Source organism: Balaenoptera ricei, chromosome 9, assembly GCF_028023285.1.
Source record: "Balaenoptera ricei isolate mBalRic1 chromosome 9, mBalRic1.hap2, whole genome shotgun sequence".
In the NCBI taxonomy this organism is placed as follows: domain Eukaryota; kingdom Metazoa; phylum Chordata; class Mammalia; order Artiodactyla; family Balaenopteridae; genus Balaenoptera; species Balaenoptera ricei.
Genome location: NC_082647.1, coordinates 12308148 through 12325436, shown reverse-complemented (window position 1 = coordinate 12325436; position 17289 = coordinate 12308148). Strand labels below are relative to the sequence as shown.

The following is a 17289-nucleotide window of genomic DNA, read 5'->3' as shown; positions in this document are numbered from 1 at the left end:
TAGACAAAGGAATCCAAAATTCAGAATGGAGAGTGCCAAGTGCAGCAGAGACTTATTCAAATTGAATTTGGGCAAATGTGCACCGGAATCCAACCTACACATCTGAGCCTAGAGCATGAGGTAATGGTTTCCACCTATATCTATCTTCTCTGCCTGTAAGGTGACTCCTGATACTTTGACCAAAACTCACCTCATACTGTATTGTGGTTGTGATAGTTGATTCTAAGGGGGAGCGCAAAACATCAGGAGAAGGCTAATCTTAAGGCTTTAGACACAGAAAAGCCCAAGCAGTTGGGGGTTCCCTTTCAGACAGAGTCAGAGCCACAAAGCTCACCAATTCAAAAACTTTCTCCCTTTTCCCAGGATAATTTCCTATCTTCTACCAAAGATCACCTCCCCGTACCTGTCCAGGGCATACTGGTATCTACAGCAAGAGTCTCTCCTTATCCTCTAAGGCAAGGCTTCCTATGAAGACCCCACAACAAGGGGACAAAACAAAATAGCATATTTCATGATATTTATGAAAAAGCCTCTATTATGGAGGCTCCACAACCTGAGTGAGCTACCTGTGCCTTCGACGTGGCCCAGAGGGGCCCAAGGCCATGGCAAGATAGGGCTGTGAGGCCAGGTGCCAGGTGGAAGATTAATTCAAGCTTCTCTTTCTGCCAGGGAGGCAAGCATCAGGAGGGATCCGGAGGTAGTTTGTCCCTTGACTTGACCCCTTAGCTGCCATCTGCAGCGATTCCCATGCTTCACAGTGCTTTCCCCGTCTTCCAGTGGCCTTGAGGCCAGCTCTGCCAGTTTTAGATCTGTATTCTCGGACAAGACAAAACCTTTCTGATTCTCAGTCTCATCCTCTGTAAATGGAAATAATCTTGTTCTGCACACCTCAAGATTAAAACATTTGTGAAAACTGAAACTTGAAACTCAACACAAATGAAAATCAGCATACCACTGCTACTTGTGTGTGTGAAAGCTCTTTCATTTAAAAGCTGTCAGGCATTGTACAAATATAGCAGTATTCCTGCCTAGATATGAGCCCATCAGGTATTAGAGGGTGTGCTGTTAGGATGGGGAGAGCTCAGAGATCTGGGTGTCCTGTCCTGGAGAAGCTGGCTTCCAGCCGTGCCAGGCACTGAATCAGAAGCCAGCCTGTGGGTCCCTCTCCACCCACAAGCCCCACCTGCATCTCCCCCAATTAATTCTGTTTCCATTTACTCTATCCCTCCAGCCTACTTCCTGGCTCACCACCAGACTTCTGAGCTTTTCTGACTTTGTTCACCATTTCCAGAACATTCACTCATACTTACCTTTCTGAGAATTCATATGTGAACTCTGCCCACTCCTGCCTCTCAGGAACCCTGAGCTCAGAAGAGCTGAGAAGGAAAAGCCTCATCATGGGAAGTCTCCTCGACCTGGTTCATGTCATTAGACTCAAGCACAGACACCAGTTACATCTCTACCCCTCTGGCCAGGTTGTGACTCAGTAAATTACAGAGCTGTGTCTTGATGGCTATGGCAGGTTGCAAATTGAGATCATTTCTGGCAAGATTCACTCTGCACTGAGCCCAGCAAAATAGTCCCACTGCATCAAAAATAGAAAATTCCAGAATTCCCCCACCTTCAATGTTGTTTTCAATCACCCAATACTCAACCTTTATCATGTGCCAATTTCTCCACCTACTGCTGTTTCCCTGATCAGGACCCAAATTTACCATTGTTCAAACTTTTTCTAATATCTGATCTGGAGCATATAATTCTAGCTCAGGCTAGCAAGCTCCTAGCAGGTGGTGGCAATCTTCATCACCGTCAGGGCAGATTCCCATGGTGACCAGGAGGCTGCTTAAAGAGAACCCATGGCAGCACGGGCGATGAGAAAGACCAGTGTCTTGATAGTGAGGAAGAGGAGCAATGTGGTAGTGGTCTTCCATGCCCCCCCCCAATGTATCAGGTAAATACCTACTTACCCCTTGGACCCTCCTCCTTCCAAATGTCCCCCTTTCCACAAGCCTTGGTAGGAAGGAAGCCAGCTCGAAAGCCCAGACTCACAAGAAACTCTGCCTCTCCCATCTCATCACCTCTTGATGTTGGGATCCTGGTTCCCCAAGGCTTTGGATCTGACCTTCCTACCCAGTGGTTTAGACTTGAGAAGGGTCTTCACGTTTACAAGTATGACTTAGTCAAGACTTCTTTCCTCTCGTGGGACCAGGATACTGAGCAGCCAAGTTTGCTACAAATATCAGCCCTTCCTTCAAGTAAGTTGAGTAAAGCTCCACGAGGTCAGAGGATTCTCAGGGGCCCAGGTCACTCTCCCTCCTCCTAAGCCTCATCTCCTCAGCTTAAGGAGGCCCAGCTGTGATATGTGGGGTCTCAGCTTTCCCTGTTTCCCTCATCCCAGAGTCCTCCTCGGAATCAGCTTGTCTTCCTCCCTGTCCTCAGAAGCTGTTTCCTTATCACCCACAAGCCATGAATCCACAGAGTGGCCAAACATAGTAGAACTGATGCAAGACTCCAGGAAAAGGAAAGCTGCAGGTGTGTTTGTACGGGGTTGGGGGTGGTGACCCTCCACCCTCACCTACACACCCCCTCCCTCTCCTCGGGAGGTATAAAGGCTCTCCATCAGCCACTCAACTACACTTCTCCACCATGAATCCACTGCTGATTCTTGCCTTTGTGGGAGCTGCCGGTGAGTCCCATGCGTTACTTTGGGCCCCATTTGCCCCTGTCCTGGGAGAGATACACGCTCCACCATTCCTGCTACCTTTCCTGTTCTCCCTGTGTGCTGAGATCCTGCCTTCCCTGTCCAGCACCCCTCCTTCCCACTCTGGGGCTCTCTTTAAGCCTCATTCTCTCACCTTCTGCCAGACTCCACTCCCATCTCCCTCATCCATCAATTTTGGGGCTTTGTTGGGAGAGGCAAGAAAGGGAGACCAGGTGGGGATGGTTTGTGAAATGAGCCAGGACTTGAGGCTCTAGGATAGCTCCACGGTAGCTGTTCCTAACCTCGGATGCACCTGGGGAGGTGGAAAGATGACTCATTCCAGTCCTATTAATTGGCCTGGGGTGTGGCCCATGCATTGACTTTTTAAGCTTCCCAGGTAGTTTGCAGATGCCCGGATGTAAAGCCACAGCTGCAAATCACTGTTCTATTGGCCGATAACCGTAACTACCTTTGTCCCGCGCAGTGGGTCCCCAGCCTCGCTGCGCAGATGTGAGCTAGGGGAGGAGCTGGGTACAGCCAGGGCTTCGCAGTCAGATCTTCCTACTTAGGCCATCCCATCATGACAAGCTGGGGCTGAAGTTGCAGTGGGGAGTAGACTGGTGATGAGTAAGAGAGAGAAAGAAGCATTCGGTGGGTGAGAGGACCCCATTCAGACCCTATCGCACGGAATGCACTGTGAGGGGCGTTTCTTGTCCTTGCCCTGGCCCCAGTGGAGGTCTGGGCCCGAGCCCCTGCAGGGTGCCTAGCTCTGTGCCCTGCAGGCACACAGAGCAACTCGGGAGGACTGCCTCCTGTGAGACAAGCCGGCGATGCTCCCTACCGGCCCCGCTCTCATCGCTGTGCTCCTTCAGGAATCCCAATCAGCAAGGTCCAGCCGCGGGGCTCTGGGCTCCACCCCCACCCCTCCTGTTGAACTGGCTTCTCCCTTCCTGTCCCAAGTTGCTTTTCCCATGGACGATGATGACAAGATCATAGGGGGCTACACCTGCGCGGAGAATTCCGTCCCCTACCAGGTGTCCCTGAACTCTGGCTACCACTTCTGCGGGGGCTCTCTCATCAGTGACCAATGGGTGGTGTCCGCGGCTCACTGCTACAAGTCGTAAGTGCTGGGCCCCTGACTGCAAAGCCCGCCGCCCAGGGCCCTCTGGAAGAGCTGGGGTCTGTGTGGGGGGTTGCTGAAGTCGGGAACGATGATGGGGAAGAGAAGAAGTTGACAATGGCAGCTGACTCACAGGAGCTGCAGGTAAAGAGGGGCACCTGATAGGAAGCCGCTGACACCCCAAATCAATAGATCAAACAGCAAGGGCTGCGGGTCATAAAAGCAGGGACGGACCATTTTGCGGTAGGAATGGCCAGCGAGAAAAGCAGGCGAGGACCTCACACAAGTAACCTTTGCCAGTTGGCTACACGTTAAAACCACCTGAGATATGTTAAAACAAAAACAAAAACCATAAAAACAAATGCCTAGTTCCTATTTGACTCAGAATTTTTAGGAAGAGAGTCTGAGTACTGGGGAGTTTTTAACTGCCTCTGGCAGTTCTCCTCTCTGGGCAGAGCTGAGAATCACTGCCAAGACCAAGGGTTTGCAAACCTGAGTGCGCATAAGAATCACCCGGAGGGCCTGTTAAAACACAGATTGCTGGGTCCCACCTCCAGGGTTTCTGATGCAGCAGGTCTGGGGTGGGAACTGAGAATGAGTTCCCAGCTGAGGCTGATGCTGCACTTTGAGAAGCGCTGGGTTAGATCATACGGGAAGACGGCACTTAGCAGAGCGAGAACGGAGGGAGTAGAAGTCACTGCGTGCAGTTCGCAAGGTTGCAGAGGATGAAGGTTCCCCGGGGAACTCGAAGTGGCTCGGTTGCACCCACGGCACTGAGTGCATGAGAGACATGGGAAGGGCGGCTGGAAAAGCAAATGGGGGAGCATCCCCAGGGGTACCCCTTCACGGCATCCCTGACCCACTGCCCCTCTACTGCCCTGTGACATTCCCACACCACCACCTGCGAGCAGGGAAAACCCTGGGGGACGCAGGGATGTGGACAAAAGGCCTTTACTGTGTGCTTCGTCCGCAATAGCCGCATCCAGGTGAGGCTGGGAGAACACAACATCGACGTCCTGGAGGGCCGTGAGCAGTTCATCGACGCGGCCAAGATCATCCGCCACCCCAACTACAACAGCCGGACTCTGAACAATGACATCTTGTTGATCAGACTCTCCTCGCCTGCGGTCGTTGATGCCCGGGTGTCCACCTTAGCTCTGCCCAGCGCCTGCGCACCCGCCGGCACCCAGTGCCTCGTCTCCGGCTGGGGCAACACCCTGAGCTCTGGAGGTGAGTGGGACCCTCACGACTTCACCCTCCAACCTACCCACATTGCCCAGAACTGAGCATCCCCTGAGCTGGGACCCCTTTGCTTCCAGTCTGCAAATTCACATCAAGTGCCTACTACACGAAGGGCTCTCTGCTGGGTACCAGAGAGACGCGAAGTGTCAAGGAGTTGAGCCCGAGAATCAAAAGCCAGGACAGATGTAGCCCTTGCTATTAGCACCTCTAGGGAGGGGTCTGCAGTGAGCTTTCTGGGAGTTGAAACCCATCATTCCTTGGAGGCCTCTCCTGGCCACCCTCAGGGTTCAGCACTGGATTGCCATCCCGTCCTGGCCTGACCCACATTTTCCTTTCCTTGATCTCTTCCTGCTCCTCAAAGTCAACTACCCCGAGCTGCTGCAGTGCCTGGACACCCCACTGCTGAGTCAGGCCGAGTGTGAAGCCTCGTACCCTGGACAGATCACTGACAACATGGTCTGCGCCGGCTTCCTCGAGGGAGGCAATGATTCCTGCCAGGTGACTTGACCCTACCGCTCTGAGACCGCTGCCCAGACACACAGGCCCCCCTGGGAACGGGATTTGAACGCCCAGGGCTGTGGGGCTGGTAGACGTGGTCCCTGGGCGGTGGTCCCGTGGAGAAACCAGGGAGGCTAGTGTGTGTGGCATCTCTTCAGACTGTGGAGAGATGTGGAGCCACAGAGCCGACAGGAACGGGGTCTTGTAAGGTTCAGACTGTGTGTGGCTCTGGGTCCCCTTTCTTCTCTCTTTATAAACCTTGTCCCACCGCTTCCTCCCCAGGGTGACTCTGGCGGCCCTGTGACCTGCAACGGAGAGCTCCAGGGCATTGTTTCCTGGGGCTCTGGCTGTGCCCAGAAGGGCAAGCCTGGGGTCTACACCAAGGTCTGCAACTATGTGAACTGGATTCAGCAGACCATCGCTGCCAACAGCTAAAGCCCCCGCCCCTCTGCCATCATTATGCTAATAAAGTGACTCTGCTCTAACTGCCCAGGTCTGTACCTGCTCCCTCCGGCCCCTTCACTCTGGGAAACATCTCCTCCCATCTGAGGTCAGACAGGGCTCTACCCCTTACAGATGAGCAGAGTGCCCCATTTCCCAAAATGTCTTCCATGGCACACTGGTATAGCAGCATGTAAAGAGAAGGAATCCAGAAAATAATAATCAGGGGGAGGTTTTCTAGAGGAAAATTCATTTCAGAAAGGCTGCAATGGCCTTGGTACTTCTCTGGGTCTTGAGTGCAGTGCTGATGTGTGCACACGTAGGCATGGTCTGTAAGATCCCATACTTCCTCTCACTGGTACCCACACCTAGGGAAGCACCTGTGCCAATCACCTTGGCCTCTTCTGAGTCCCCTCCGAGCCGCAGCTTGTGTTCTCTCCTGGCAGCGGGAGACCCCATTGGCCCCTATTTCCCAACGACCATCTCATGTGTCTGAGGAAGACAAGAGCTCCCTGGGTCTCCATCCCTCACGCTCCTGAGAAATCTGCCTTCTGTTCTTCCCATGTGATGGTACTGACATGAATACGCCATACTGAGTACTTTATAGGCACTTTCAGATTTAGTTCCCTCTCCCCTCTGGGGTGGTTATTATTCTAGCAGTACAGACAAGGAAACAGAGGTTCAGAGAAGGTTATTAGTTTACCCACATCCTTCATCCAGCAAATGGCAGATCTGGAGTTTTGAGTCCCTATTTGCCTGGTCCCAAAGCCCAGCCCCTGCTTCCCCTACCCCATCTCGTGGGCGCTCCAGCTGCAACTATGATCCATCAGCTCTGCTGTTCAACATCTCTCCAGCTCATCCCCTGCCTCACAGCACTTCCTGAGGGGTGCTGGTCTCCTGCCCGTCTTCTAACCCTGCGCTCAGAGAGGTCCGGCCCGTTATTTGATTCCTGGTTAATACCTTTCCTGATCTCTCACATTTTCAAAGTAGAAGCCAAGTTCCTCATCGTGGAGATGTAGGGTTCTTCCTGCTCTGCCCCTGCCTATGTTTCCAGCCTCGGTCTCCTCACCCCTCCCCTCCCCTGCTGTGCTCCAACGCTCAGAAGTTCTGGGGGTTTCCTCCAACAAGCATGAACCTCTGACCTCTAGCTCTGGACACGACTGGTCCATCTGGTTTGACGCGCTTCCCACCCACCCCTTCACCCTCTTCAGAAAAGCCTTTGACTCTTCCTGCTCCCCATCCTCTTCTCCACATCCCTGCTCTGGCCCCGTGGACCCGCTGGTCTGAGTAAGGAGTCCTCCTTCTCTTCCATGCTTTCTTCTGTCACAGTTCTGCTCGTGCTGCTGAGTGTATATGGATGTATCTACCTTGGCCTTCAACCATGAGCTTCTCACGGAAGAAATCTTGCCGTACTCATCCTGGTATATCTACTGATTAAACGACATCTGGATTATGGTAGGCACCCCGTGATTGAATGAATGAACGATGAGCTAGGAGTGGAGGCAAACGTACTGAAGAAAGGAAGAGCCTTCCAGAAGAATGATTCTCAGAGTGTGGTTCCTGGACCAACAGCACCAGAATCACCTGGGAATTTAGGAGAAATGCAACTTGTTAGGTCCCCACCCCTGACCTACTGAGTCAGAAATTCTAAGATGGAGCCCAGCAGCTTGCTTTTAACAAGACTTCCAAAGCATCCTGAGGGATGCCAGAGCTTGGGAACCAGTGTGGTAGAGAGAGCCCTAGACCAGTACTCTCTGTGAAAACGACAGTCACGAACGTCTTTACTAACTATATGCAGGCACCGTGATAAAACTTTACGTGTATTATTTCGGTCTCACAAGAGCTCCATAAGGGAGATGTTATTTTATTTATCATCATCTTCATTCCCACTTTACAGATAAGGAGACTGGAGTTTAAAAAGGTTCAGTAGCTTGCCCAAGGTCCACAGCTGTAAGTAGAGGGCGTGGGTGGGAGCCCCGCAGTCTGGCTACAGGAGATGAGCTTGCCTGAGGAGCGGGGCCCCAGCGGCTCAGGTACAGTGCCCAGCAGAGCCCCCGGAACTGAAGCGAGGAAGCCTGGGTGCTGGTTCCAGCCCTGTCTCCTCATCCCGCGCCCTTTAGCCTCTTCAGATTTCAGTTTCATCTGGGGAAATGAGGAGACAAAGTTTGGGTTCAAATGGGTCAATTAACGGACTTGAAAGTTTTCAGAAATTACACATAGGTGTTATTTGCGTATCTCCTCCCTACATCCCAACACACGCCTTGAGAAAGGCACACAGGTAACTAACCAGCTTCCCCTCGGGTCCCCTGATCACTCTACACATTCTTCTCGCCCCCTCAGGTGGCCGCGCTGAGAGTGCAGCCGCTTAGGTCTAACAAAAAATAAGGAAAGGCTTCCCCCTGCTGCCCAAGACGATGAATGACCTCACTCAGCACCTGCCTGACTGGTCTGAACTCCTTTCACCCCGTCCCCCACCCCCCAAAAAAAAAGCTTCGTGGGCACTTGGGCTACTAACAGTGAGTGACACGGTGGCAAAGATCTGTGACAAATCCCATCAAAAGTAGTTGTGAAACCAAGACAGGGTGGTATTCTTTGTAAGTCCAAGTCGGGATGAGAGTCCCCAGCTAGATGGTCAAAAGGAAACTCTTAGGGAGTAAATTAGTGACAGGCAAAAAGGGTTAATAAGGAAAATACTATATGGAACTAGATCAGAGTAAATCAGTACATTGATGAAAGTTCCTCAATGTGGAAAGGGAACAAGGAAGAGGCCTTGCCACCTTCCGATTGATAAAAGCAATTGATGACCTTTTATTGGGCTACTGTGAGATCTGTCACTATTCCTGAGTTAAATAAACAGACTGTCTCCTCTTCTTCCTTTTTCCCTAAATTCTAAGAGCCGTGCCAGTTGCGGCCAGCTCTCGCACCATCAGACAGCACTTTGCTGTGCTTCCAGCTGACAGCTGCCCTTCTCCTCAAGGACAAGCCGTGGGTCCCAGGACTGGTGCAGAAGTGGAAATACCCAGGGTCATTTTGTGCTTAATTGTTTATTTAAATGCAAATTAATAAACCTAGAGATTTTGAGCTCAAAGTATCCTGGGGACTACTCAGAAATATGTATTTTTCACGAGCCTCCTAGGTGATTGCAGACTCACTGAGCAAATTCAAGACAGTACAACAGCTTCTTGTATAAACTGGTCTTCTTTGGAAAAAACGAGTTTGTAAATAAAACAAGTATCTTTTTTTTCTAGTGGCAGATTTTAAAATATCACTTAAAGCAGTATTTTGCTGCTGTTTTTCTTTTAAAATTTTATTGTTTTACTTTAAAATAAAATAGATAATAGCTATGTTATCTATTTAAAATAAAATAGCTATCTATGGCTCAAAAATCAACACAATAAAGTTGACACAGAAATGTTAATTTTCCTTATACTCTGTCTCCTCCACTCACTCTTTTTTTTTTTTTTAACGTCTTCATTGGAGTATAATTGCTTACAATGGTGTGTTAGTTTCTGCTTTATAACAAAGAGAATCAGCTATCCACTCATTCTTAACAGGTAATCATTTTATCCATCGCTTTTGTATCTTTCCAGTGTTTCTTCATGCAGCATCAAACAAACAGAAGTATAATTCTTATTTTAACAGTAAGTATTATTCTTTTTTTTAATATATAAATTTTACACTTTATTTATTTATTTATTTATTTTTGGCTGTGTTGGGTCTCCGTTTCCGTGAGTGGGCCCTCTCTAGTTGCGGCAAGCGGGGGCCACTCTTCATCGCGGTGCGCGGGCCTCTCACTATCGCGGCCTCTCTCGTTGCAGAGCACAGGCTCCAGACGCGCAGGCTCAGTAGCTGTGGCTCACGGGCCCAGCCGCTCCGCGGCATGTGGGATCCTCTCAGACCAGGGCTCAGAACCCGTGTCCCCTACATGGGCAGGCAGACTCTCAACCACTGCGCCACCAGGGAAGCCCAATAAGTATTATTCTTATTTTGTTAGACAAAAGTAGCATACAGGAACCTTATTCTACAGCTTGTTTTTATCCAGTTAACATTATATCTTAGAAAACTTTCCATAGCAGTATGAAACATTTTCATTCTTTTTTAGCATTGAATAATATTCTGTGTGAATGTATCACAATTTATTTATCCAACCCCTTACTAATGGGCACTTGAGTTTTTCCCAATCTTTTTGCTATTCCAAATAATGCAAATACTTTATGCACTTTTTTTTTTTGTATGCAAGAATAATTACAGGGTAAACTCTCAAAGGTGGGATTTCTAGGTGAAAAGGTAAGCACATTTGTAATTTTTATAGATATTTCCAAATTGCTCCCATTAAGAGTTGTATTATTTCGCACCCACCAGCAATCAATGTGTAAAAGTGCATATTTCACCAGAAACTAGCCAATAGAATGGTCTTCCATAATTCAATTTGTCAATCATATTGGTGAAAAGTGATATTTCAATGCAGTTTTACTTTGTATTTATCATTGCAAGATTTCTTTTTCCTATGGTTAAGCACCATTTGGATCTTTTTTTCTGAACCTCTGTTCTTTGCCATTTTTATTGGGCTCTGGATTATTTTCTAATTGATTTCTAGGGGTTCATCATCATGGGGAGATCAGCCCTCATGATGAGAATCACTAATGCTTTTCCCATACTGTCATTGATCTTTTGATTCTGCGTCTATTTCCCCCTGTAAGTGTGTTATCATTATGTGGTCGAGTGTCTTTTTTTCTTCTAGATGTTGTCATAGTTTAAAAGGCAACGAAAGGAAGCGCCATCTAGTGAAATGAGATGCAGACCACTCAGCTGGAGGTTCAATTTCAAGGTCATCTTGCTCAGGGAGAATAAAATATCTACCAAAAACGTAAAATGTTTCTGCCCTTCAGGGAAAAGAGGGAGAAGACCTTGACCATGATCGCTTGGCCGTGTGATTGTATTTGAACGTTCCTGAGGCCGTATTCATTCAGTTCTCCACATCTGGTTCCCCCAACGCCCTCCACTGAACTCGAATGTCTAAAGTCCACAGTGAGAAGTGCAGCAGCTGATGACACACGTGGTCCCCCCTCACCTCACACTGGTTAGAAATACAGCTCTCAGCTATCACTTTATCTACCCCTGGGAAAGCCCTACCTCTGTGTAGCTAGTGGCCAATTCTCCTTCAGACCACCCTGGAGGTTCAGAATTGGGCCAACGGGGCAGAGTCTGGGTACTGAGTGCTGAAAGGTGTGACCTCTGGGTGCCCAGCATCGGGGCAGTCCCGAGATAGAAAGGGGCTGCTACTATGACGCCAGCTTGCAGAGGGGCGGATACCAGGGAAAGCAGCCCCTGATGCACAGACACACAGCTCTGAGGAGCTAAGAAGGGCATGAGCATGAGGAGGAGCCCCCTGGCCTGGTCCATCCTCCCCGCCACTTGCACCTGGGGCGGTGATGTCACCGCCTCGCCCTCCAGTGCCCTCACAGGGGCAGCTGCTCTGGTGGTTTCTCCCAGACTCCAGCTTGGAGGGGCGGACGCATGGGAGGAGATGTTTTTGTATAAAGCTGTAACGTTGTGAGGACAGGGGGGCCACGGTGATTCAAACCTACGGGAATCCTTTACAAAAACCTTTCTGCCTGTCCCAATTCCCACCGTCCTTCCATTCTTCTCCCAGGTCACAGGCCCAAGGGTGGTTTGGGTCAGAATGTCTCCACCTTCCCGCCGTCAACCTGTCAAGCCCAGGCCGTGGAGAAGGACAGGCCTGGATCAGAGCTGAAGCTTCCAGGCAGAAAGGCCAGACATAAGAAGATGCCTCTGTGGCCTCATGGGTGAAGGCCTCAGAGAGACCCCTTTATCCCACCCCTCCCCCTCCCCCCACCCAAGGACAAGGTCAATGGGAAGGTACATGGGAGGTGACCGTTCTATGAAGGAAGAAGCCAGCACTATCCCAGCCCTCCAGGGACAGTCATGGGTCTCTGGGACCCTGCCCTCCTCTCCAGGCCCACATCCTTCTGATGGACCCTCAGGAAGATTCAAAAAACAGGGCACAGGGCCCTCTGGATGGACTCTGCCCGTGTTCCGTGGCCCCAAGAGTCAAAAGTCGAAAACATTCTTCTGTGCAATATCTGTAAAGCACAAGAGGGGATTCCTAGTCCCAGAGTCCACCAGGCACCAAGCAAAACCCCCTCCTCTCTGCACACCTCGCATTTGTTTTCCTCCGTGCTCCGCGTCACTGTGCAAACACTGAAGTCTTCTTCGGAGAAGGCACCAGGCTCACGGTTGTAGGTAAGACACAGTCCAGGCCTTTCCTGGCCCCTCGTAGGGGAAGGCGGGTCCCAAGCGTGCATTGTAAGGCAGCTGTATTCTGATGTGCTATGACTATACCTTCGGCCCAGGGACCAAGCTGACTGTTGTAGGTAAGGCCAGGGTCTCCAGGTGGGTACCATGAGGGAGGACTCTCTCGGGGAATGTGGGAGGGAAGGGATGACCCAGCTCCTGGGTCCTGGGGCCCTGGAAAGTTCTGGAACGGTATGCAGAGTGTTTGAAGGGGGCTGGTGGCTCTGGGAGGGAAGGGAGCCATGAACACCCTAACCTCTCCCAGAATCCCAGCAGACAAGGAGAGGTTTTGAAGTGAATCTGGGAGGCTGTGCTCTGGAGACACCTACTATTTTGGGGAGGGAAGCCGGCTCACTGTCATAGGTAAGCCAGTCGGGGCTGGAGGGCTGGGAACCTACAGGGAAGGGCAGGGTCCAGATGGAGCCTCCGATATGGGTGCCTAGGTTAAAGCATGTTTTTATCAGAAAAATCTGAATTCCCATCTTGATGAATTCTTATCTTGATGAGATGGACAGCCTCCATCTCCAGTAATGTCATAGGCTCGCTGTGCCAAGCCTGGGTTTCCCTACTGAGAGGCAAGTAGTCTCAGCTAGAAAGGGGTCTCCTTGTCCATCTTCCATCTCCTTGGAGGGTGCCCCTCATGGCCACGGTAGATGGGAGAGCGTCTGGCCTTGGATCTTTCAGTCCTGCCGTTTCTCTCCCTCGCGCAGAAAGGAGATGGACACAGGAGAGGGGGGTGAGAAGTCTCACAGGGGACCAAACTGGTCCTCTGACCACAGCTTTTCGGGTTGGACAGTTGTCACCCACTCCACCTCTGGGAGTTAAAATTCCGCCAAGGAAGGGGACAGGAGAGCTGCAGGGGGACCGGCGGGGGGTGGGGAAGGAATGAGAGGCGTAGGCACAGTTTCCCTGCCAGGCTTAAGTGTTGTGTGACTAATGAAAGCCTGTATTTTAGCAGCGGGACAAAGCTTTCTGGGCTGGGTAAGTAAAGGTCTTCCCTGGGGGTGATGTGTTGTAAGGCTGGAGTTCTAGAAGTTCCCCTTAGAGAAAGCAGGGACTGAGAACGCAGCAGAGAAAAGGCGGAGAGTGTGGGTGAGCGGAGAAGGTGCTAGCACCCCCAGAAGTTCTGGGGGGAAGCTCGTTTCTGGAAAGAAGGGCCCCATACCGGCCGCTCTGGGGTTTGCCACGCCCGTGTTATACTGTGGAGCGACCGGGTGCAGCACTTTGGAGGTGGGACTCGACTCTCTGTCCTGGGTAAGGCGCCGGAGCCGGGATACGGGGCCATTGTCCCTTGGACCCGGAGTGTCTATCTCTCTGTCCAGCCCCGGTGGGAGGGGATTGAGTAGACTCTGGTCCCTGTGGGGCTTCCAGGGAGCTGGGTCTGCCACCGCTTTAGATGAGGCTTGGTTGATTCCTCTGTCTGTCCTCTAAGTCTTCAGCCCATAAACTGCTTCCTTACTCTTCTGTCGGTGGTCCATCCCTCCTTCTCCTGTGCGTGGATTGGCCCCTCCTAAGCCTCCTCCTCTTTCCCCTCTTTCCCCAGAGTGTGCTTAGGCCTTTCTCCCAGTGGGATCCCTTTGGTCCAGAGCCGTGAATCCAGGCAGGGAAAGGTGGCCATCTCTGCTCTCAAGGAGCTAAGACTAGCGCCCTGGCTGGAGACCTCTGGGGGTTTTTCCTACAGCCTCCTGCAGCTGTGTTCCTATAATTCGCCCCTCCACTTTGGGATCGGCACCAGGCTCACCGTGACAGGTATCAGGCAGGGAGAGGGGTGTAAGGAGGGGGTCAGAACTGCCCTTTCCTTCCGGAGCATCTCCAGCTTGCTCCGCTGTGTTTGATGCGGCTCTTCGGCCGAGGGCTCAAAGGAGCTGTGCTTCTGTGCTTCGTCTCCCGGCTTTGTGTTTTCTCGTTCTTCTTCTTATTGTTCTCCAAGATTCCTCTCCTCTCTCCTGTTTCAGCGGGTGTGCTGCTTTACTTTCCCTTTCTTATCTGATCTTCTCCATTTCTCCCCCTCCTTCTAACTCTGATCCTGCACTGTTGACCCCGTTTTGGTGAATAGCTCCGTCTTCTATGTTAAAATCCACCCCAACACCTCCCTCCAGCTCAGAGCGCTGTCCTCGCCTTCCTTGTCCTCCTTCTCTGTCTCCAAGATCCATGTGTGTCTTCCTGAGGTGGTTTAAGGACTCAGGAGGCCATAGGGGAGCAGCTTGGTGAGACTGAGGTGGCTTGAGGGGGGCTCCTGAGCCCTAAGGGCCGAGGTCCGTGTCACGGCATCATGTGAGCTTGCAGGGGTGGCCCTGGGCAACATTGCGCTTGGTGGGGGTCAGAGGAGGTAGGTCTGAATAAGCTGTTACAACTGGAAACTTACAGCATCTTAGCAACAGCCAAGGCAGAAAGAAGTAGGTTGAGGCCCCGTGCTCTCAAACCTCAGGATCTGTGCTGAGATCAGCGAGTCAGAGGCCCATCGTGAAACACTAACACACCATTACCACCCTCTGGAGAAAGCAGGCAGGTGGGAGAAACAGGGCAAGGGTGCGATGGGCCTGGGCTGGAGTTATAGACACGGCCAGAGCAGTGGGCCACAGAGGTTCTACCAGATTGGTTGGCTGGAGCAGCCTTTGTCCTGCAGATGGGAGCACGTGCCAGGGAGTGTCATGGAAATTGGAAAGTACAAATCACTGGGATTCAAAATGCCTGGGTTCTGGGGAAGGAAGGGCTCATGCAATTTGCAAAGTGACCTAAACTGTCTCAGGCCCTCTGAGATGTATAAAACAGAGATGACAGTGGTAGTCTCTTGGGGTCCTGAAACTGTAAGGGACGAAATCATGTGAAAATCCTTTGTAAAGGATTTACCCTCTTGTAGCCATCCTTTTCATTCTTCTTGTTTATCCTCACTGTGTCACAGAGTTTGCCTTTTTCCAAACCTGTGGCTCAATTTTCCCATTAGAAACATTTCCCAAACTCGGATAAAGTGGAGACATCTGGGTTTGCCATACTTCTGCTCCACAAACTCATTCCCAGAACAGAGCCAAACAGAGGGCACAGTACATTCTGGCAACAAGGAGGGTGCTTGAAAGGTAGACGTGTTTTTTTCCCATCCCTCCATGTCTTCACCTGAGGGCCTGCCTTCCAACAATTCCAGAAATTCTCTCCCTTCTGTCAGGCATGTCAAAGGGCCTGGGACTTTATAATATGAACCCTCTGATGAACTGGCCCTCGGACTTTGGGATTTGTTCGTTTCTAAGCTTTTGCTGCTTTTATGAATATAAAGCGCGGCTAGAGCTAGGATTCAAAAGCGGGTAGAGAGGTTTGCTGGGCACTGGAAATAAGAAAGGGTTCAACCCATGAACAGTTCCTTTCCTGGGATTCCAGCCATCCTCGGCAAGCTACCAGACACCCCGGGCGCCCTGGTGTAGCAGTCAGTGTGGAACATCAGATAGGATAATAGCCAGAGGCACGGGGGCTCCACAAAGTCGGTTACATGTAAAATCAAAACAAAACGTGAGTTGGGTAGAGTATAGAGAAAAGAATATGTCAGATGCAACGGGAAAAGTATCTCTTCTGGGGAAGAATGGCTAATTCTAATTAATATGTGCTGTCACTCAAACAGATAAGCACATACACCCTGCAAAAACAGGAAAATGATCATTGGAAAAAGTCAGTTGAGTTCTCAGGATCATGCTGCTGGTAGGAATCCTCTGCCTCAAAATCCAGGCTTATTTCAACTCTACTGTAATTGCTTCTAAGTCTGAAAAGTTAGATAGTCATGCACCAAAGAGGGATTTGAACTAGGAAGAAAATAGACAGATACACTCATTCGATGGATAATCCTACAGGGCCCCAAGTACAGGTGCTTTTCAAACACAGCCAAGAAAATCAGGATATAATGCCACCTTAGGGACTTGTGGGAGGCAGTCAGTAGTGAGTGCCCATTGGGGGGAGAAAGAAGGGGCAAAGATGAGGGAGACTAACAGCAGAGAATTGGGATGGTGACGCCCAAACGAACCCCCTCTGCCTCTCCCTGCTCCACACTAAGCTTCCCAGGAACATGAAGAATCAAAACGTTAAAGTGGGATAATCATAAAACTTTTCACAAAACTTGCCCTTTGACAAAGCACTTGCAGGTGTGTAATTTGTTAAGCACTCACAACAACGCTGTGGGGAAGATATTACCCCATTTTTCAGTTGCAGAAACAAAGGCCAGGGAGGTTGCAGGTCACAGAAGTAATAAGAGGCAGGGTCTAGCCTGGAACACTTCCCAATCCAGCTAAATCTCCATCACAAATACCCCTTCCAATTTCACAACTCCTGTAAGTCCCCAAGCCAAGCTGATTCTCTGCAAATCGGGGATGACCTCAGGCAGGGCCCAGATTTCTGTGTCCAGCTAGTTCTGGAGAGAGGTGGGAAGAGAGAAGCCAGGGAGGAGAAGGGTGGGCCCAGTCTGTGCCAGGGGAGGAGGGCAAGAGGGAGGAATTCTAGGTAGCCCCTTCCTACTGTGCTCCTACAGTGAGCAGTACTTCCGGCCAGGGACCCGGCTCACTGTGCTGGGTAAGAAGGTTGCTCCAGGGCGGGAGGGAGGATGGGCTGCCCAGCCTGGATGACCGCCTGAACCCTGGCTTTGGGGGCGTGGGCGCTGGACCCTCCTGGGCTGCTCTGTGAGAAGGCAAAGTTTGCTCCGGGGTCCCAGGGCTGTGTGAATGCCAGAGAGCTGTATTCTGGGGATGGCTCCCATCTGACTGTGCTGGGTAAGGAGGGCAGCTGGGGTGCCTGAGCGCTCCCTAGGACGGGCTGGAGAGAGGTGGGCAGCTGCCCATCTCCATTTAGGGCTGTGCTCGGGGTCGGTGGGGACCTGGGCAGAGTCCGGGACGTCAGGAGAGGGCAGCGCCGGTTTTTGTCCTGGGCCTCAGGGCTGTGAGCAACGACCCTCTGTTTTTCGGCGCGGGCACCCGGCTGTCGGTGCTAGGTGAGCGGGGAC

General features: G+C 51.1%; 1 protein-coding gene, 1 pseudogene and 1 gene segment (V, D, J or C); all 3 read left to right on the top strand.

Annotated features, from left to right (window-relative positions):
• The window catches only part of LOC132371726 (T cell receptor beta constant 1-like), a 50415-nt gene that overhangs the window by 19853 nt on the left and 13273 nt on the right, over positions 1 to 17289 (top strand).
• Positions 1 to 17289, top strand: part of LOC132371725 (T cell receptor beta constant 1-like) — a 29099-nt pseudogene that overhangs the window by 6739 nt on the left and 5071 nt on the right.
• Positions 2647 to 5996, top strand: LOC132371728 (anionic trypsin). The gene is made up of 5 exons (XM_059933192.1): positions 2647 to 2686; positions 3662 to 3821; positions 4798 to 5051; positions 5425 to 5561; positions 5844 to 5996. Exons 1-5 carry the CDS (start codon positions 2647 to 2649, stop codon positions 5994 to 5996), a joined length of 744 nt encoding a protein of 247 aa, XP_059789175.1.